Genomic DNA, 4,390 nt, shown 5'->3' with positions numbered 1-4,390 from the left:
AAGGTCACAGTCTTTCCCTCCCAGGTCCTGCGCAGCCGAGGCTGTGTGAGCACCGCGGACTTCCAGCAGCTGTTAGCAGAGGTAGCGCTCCCGCCCTGCCCGGCCGTGCCCAGCTTTGGATTCCAGCCTCAGGCCAGTGGCCCCTGATCCTCCTTTCACCCTTCGTGTTCCTATTCACCTCCACATCTGGGTCCTGGCTCCAGAAGCAGAGCCAGCAGGAAATGCCCAGTTGCCGATATCATGCTCTCAGCAACTTCCTAAGCTCAACCAGCATGCCCATTTGCAGACAGGAAACAGACTGAGGGCCATCCCTTGCCCAGGGTCCTGCAGCAGGTGCAGCTGAGATCTCAGCCAGGCTGCCAGGCCCTTGGGCTCCTCATTCCTGCCCACGAGCCCTTGTGCTGGTGTCAAGGCTGCAGCTGGTCATTCCACTTCCCCCATCCCAATCTGCAGGGCAGTGGTGGAGGGCCTCCCAGGGAACCCTCTGCAGCCCTGGGTCCCAGCACTTGACCTGACTGGGTCCAGCTGGCTGAGGCATATCCAGGGGATCTCATCCCAGCCAGGTTCAGTCCAGAGCAGCCCGTAGAGGGATGGGTGCCCTTCTAGAAGAAGCCCTCTTCAGCTCACAGGTTGGCACCTGCCTCCCACCCTGACTCAGTAGTGCAGGGAGACTCGACTTCCAGCTCGGGCCCTGCTCTGGCCTTCCGAGGCCACAGTGTCTTCCCCTGCTTGATGGCTGGGAGGGTGGGGGCCTCGCCCTGGGAACAGCCCTGTGTCCCACCAGCTTGAGCAGGAGGTGCAGCGGCGGCAGCGGCTGGGGCAGGAGTCGGCTGCTAGGAAAGCCCTCATCGCGAGCTCCTACCACCCGGCCCGGCCCGACATCTACAGCTCGCTGCAGGTACCTGGCTGGGAGCCTGAGGGTAGCGGGAGGTGGCAACCAGGGCTGGCACCTGCCTGCCCCATGGCTGGCCCATTCTGCCTCCAGGATGCAGCTCTGGCCCCTGAGTTTCTGGCCGCGGTGGAGTATAGTGCATCTCCTGGCGCGGACCTCGAGGGCCTTCTCCAGAGGCTGGAGACACTGTCGGGTGAGGTCTTGCCTGTGGCCTGGCAGCATGGGGGTGGCAGCCTGGGGTCCCTCCACCCAGCATCTCTGTCTCCAAAGACTAAGTCGGTGGGAGCTGGAGGCCCAGTGGGAGCAGGGCATCCGTGTCATCCATTCGTCCCCACGCGCACATGCACCCAGCAGCAGGTGTCTGTGAGATGGGACAGCTGGCACAAACAGGGCTGGTCACAACTTAACGAAGGGACAGCTGAGACAGGTGTGGGCAGGGTCAGATCAGCAAGGGTGGTAAATCACCCCCGGGGGGGCAACAGGCAGGCAGTCACCATCCCTTGACCTGAAGCTGCAGGTGAGGGATGCCAGACAGTGCTGGGCTCTGAGCAGAGGCATGCAACCGCGTCATGTCGGAGGACATGGAGTAAGAAACACCCCAGTTCTCCCGCCCTGAACTTTCCTGCCAAACAGGGCTGTCCCTGGCAACGGGCCCCTTGCATGTTATTGAACCCCTCATCACCTCACCTGTAAAACTTAAGCACTCCCGTTGCATAAGGCCTTGGGAAGACTGAGCTAGAGTGCACAGTGGGCGGGGCACGGCCGGGCGCAGGGCAGGGGTCAGAGTGGCCGCTGCTCTGAGTGTTGCCCAGGCTGGGGGATGCTGTAAAGGTTGCTCCTCTCGGAGCCAGCAGGTGGCATGGCATTTAAGGGTGCTGGACTCCACGTGGTTGACTGGTTCAAGTCCTAGACCTGGTGGCTTGCTTTCTCTCTCGCTGGTCAAATTAAAACAGTAATAACAAATGAAATGAAATACTACTTAAAAAATCCTCTTGGAGCCTATGCTTACTGGGGGCCACGAGTGGAATAAGATCTCCCCCCCAGCCTGGGAGGCACCCTCATTGCTGAGGCTGGGTAGAATTGGGGTTGAGCTGTGAGGTGGCCTTGGGTGGGGGGTACAGGCGCCCGGGGCATTGGTAGTCTGCCAGAGTTGTTTCCATTTTCAGCCTGGCTCACCCCCAGAGGGCCCCGCACAAAAGAGAAGCCCCTTTCAACTTTTCTGTGTGGGGAACTGAGGCTCGAAGAGACACTGAGTTGGGGTGCAGACTTTGGGCGCTCGTCAAGGGGTAGGGGTGCAGAGAGCCTGAAGCTGGTTCTGTGGTCCTGCCTTGGTTCCGTCGCTGGTCTATTCCCTTCCCCCCTCTGGCTTTGAGGACCCACATCCATGCTCTGGGGGCCAGGCGGAGTCAGGGTGAGGCCCCAGGGGCAGCCAAGGGACACAGAATTGGCCTCCACGCTTCACACGCTATGCCATTAATGCCACAGTAGCCTTGAAGCCCCCCTTGTGCAGATGACGAGACTGACGCCAGGGGAGAAGGATGTGCCCAGTGCTCATGACCCGCCCGCCCTGGGCCATAGGTCCTGCTGACACTGTCCCCCTCCCTCCACAGAGGACAAGCGTGTCTACCGGGTGCCTGTGTTCACGGCGCCATTCTGCCAGGCCCTGCTGGAGGAGTTGGAGCACTTTGAGCAGTCGGACATGCCCAAGGGGAGGCCCAACACCATGAACAACTATGGGGTGGGTGAGCCAGCCTGGTGGGCTGAGTGGGGGCTGCTGGGCCGGGGAGCCCTGTGCAAGGTGCCGTGGGCAGCATGCGTCCCTAAGTGGGGTCACGGGGGAGCACTGCCAGGGTAGACAGTGCTTGCCCAGCATTTAGCAGCATCCTTAGGAAGGGGTGCAGGTGACCCCCTGCTGACCTCAGGATCTCCCTCCAGGTGCTGCTGCATGAGCTGGGCCTGGATGAGCCGCTGGTGACGCCGCTGCGGGAGCGCTTCCTGCAGCCACTGATGGGCCTGCTATACCCGGACTGCGGTGGGGGCCAGCTGGACAGCCACCGTGCCTTCGTGGTCAAATACGCACCGGGCCAGGACCGGGAGCTGGGCTGCCACTATGACAATGCCGAGCTCACCCTCAATGTGGCCCTGGGCAAGGCCTTCACTGGGGGCGCCCTATTCTTTGGGGGCCTCTTCCAGGTGAGTGAGACCCATGCGGCAGGGCGTGAGGCAGCCTGAGTGTCTAGGCCTGAGCCCTGTCTTCTGTAGGCACCCACAGTCCTGAGGGAGCCCCTGGAGGTGGAGCATCTAGTGGGCCAGGGTATCCTGCACCGGGGCGGCCAGCTGCATGGGGCTCGGCCCCTGGGCACCGGAGAGCGTTGGAACCTTGTCGTGTGGCTCCGGGCGTCAGTGGTGCGCAACCACCTCTGCCCCATGTGCTGCCAGAAGCCCGAACTGGTGGACGACGAGGGCTTTGGTGACGGCTTCACCAGAGAGGAGCCCGGCACGGTAGATGTGTGCGCGCTGACTTGAGCCTGGTTTGGCCCGGTGTTGGGGTGGCATGGCAGGGGAGGGCTTGCCCCTGGACTGGGAGGAGCAGAAATAAACGCGCTGCAGCCCAGGGTACTACCTGGTTCCAAAGGACAGCTGGCTCCCGGGTGGTTCTTTCAGCAGACAGCCTGGCTTCCTTCAGGTTTGCTGGAGCGGAGCCTGAGGCAGGGATTCATGGAGGGAGTGCCCTGGGAGGGGGAAGTGAGGGAAGTGGGCGGGGCCAGCAAGCAAGATGTGGCTTCCTAAGAAGCCCAGACACTGTCCTGGCCAGCAGCTGGGGCCCTGTATGGGCAGGGAGGGGACAGTCACTTCCTGAACACCCATCTGCAGGGCAGTGGGTCCCACTGCAGGAAGGCCTGCAGAGGGGAGTGCAGGGGCCACCCATCAGTGTAGACACCGCTGGAGTGCTGGGCGGGGCGACAGCATTTTATAGGTGAGCTCAGGTCAGGGGTGGTGCCAGGCTGCCTGGGTTCAAATTCTGCTGCTGTGGCTTCCTGTTGTGTGGCTGTGGGTAAGGCACTAACCTGAGTCTTAGTTTCCTGTTCTGGGAGCATCCAGGTCTAGGGCTGTTATGAGAATCAAGCGAGTTCCATTTATAAAGCACTTTACAACAGCCTCAGTGTTTGCCCGGGCCTCCTGGAATCTGCCCACCACTGCAAGAGGCACACAGCCGCGCTCTGCTTGGGGTACACATTTGGAACAGGGGGATGTGCTGGAAAGCCCAGGCCCCACCCCCTGCTGTGAAAGTCTGCAGGAGCAGAGTCCCACGGCACGGCCTGAGGTCCACTCCCTGGTTCATGCTCCTGACCTCTCTGGCCCCTTCGGACTCTGCAAAATCGGGCGGCTGGGCCTGGAACTCACAGTTGTCGGGGCGGGGCGCGCGGGTCCGCGGACTAGCGGGCAGGGAGAGCGGCGCGGCCGGAAGGGCGGTCTCGGGGAGGGCGCGCCGCCGCA

General features: G+C 62.2%; 1 protein-coding gene across 2 annotated transcripts in view; it reads left to right on the top strand.

Annotated features, from left to right (window-relative positions):
* The window catches only part of OGFOD2 (2-oxoglutarate and iron dependent oxygenase domain containing 2), a 3,921-nt gene extending 392 nt beyond the window's left edge, over nucleotides 1–3,529 (top strand). Inside the window, exons 2-7 of one of the 2 annotated variants that reach the window (XM_006149269.3) lie at nucleotides 25–81; nucleotides 785–898; nucleotides 986–1,085; nucleotides 2,503–2,630; nucleotides 2,828–3,085; nucleotides 3,155–3,529. In XM_006149269.3, the coding sequence (XP_006149331.1) occupies nucleotides 25–81; nucleotides 785–898; nucleotides 986–1,085; nucleotides 2,503–2,630; nucleotides 2,828–3,085; nucleotides 3,155–3,418 (921 nt within the window). In that variant the 3' untranslated portion in view covers nucleotides 3,419–3,529. Of the gene's footprint in view, nucleotides 1–24; nucleotides 82–784; nucleotides 899–985; nucleotides 1,086–2,502; nucleotides 2,631–2,827; nucleotides 3,086–3,154 lie in introns of those variants that run through there. The other variant, XM_027772190.1, reaches the window with a different exon arrangement.
* The last annotated feature ends 861 nt before the right edge of the window (nucleotides 3,530–4,390 follow it).

This window comes from Tupaia chinensis, unplaced genomic scaffold, assembly GCF_000334495.1.
Source record: "Tupaia chinensis unplaced genomic scaffold, TupChi_1.0 Scaffold000258_1, whole genome shotgun sequence".
NCBI lineage: Eukaryota > Metazoa > Chordata > Mammalia > Scandentia > Tupaiidae > Tupaia > Tupaia belangeri.
Note: the sequence above shows the minus strand (reverse complement) of the source record. Positions and strands in the feature narration are given on the sequence as shown.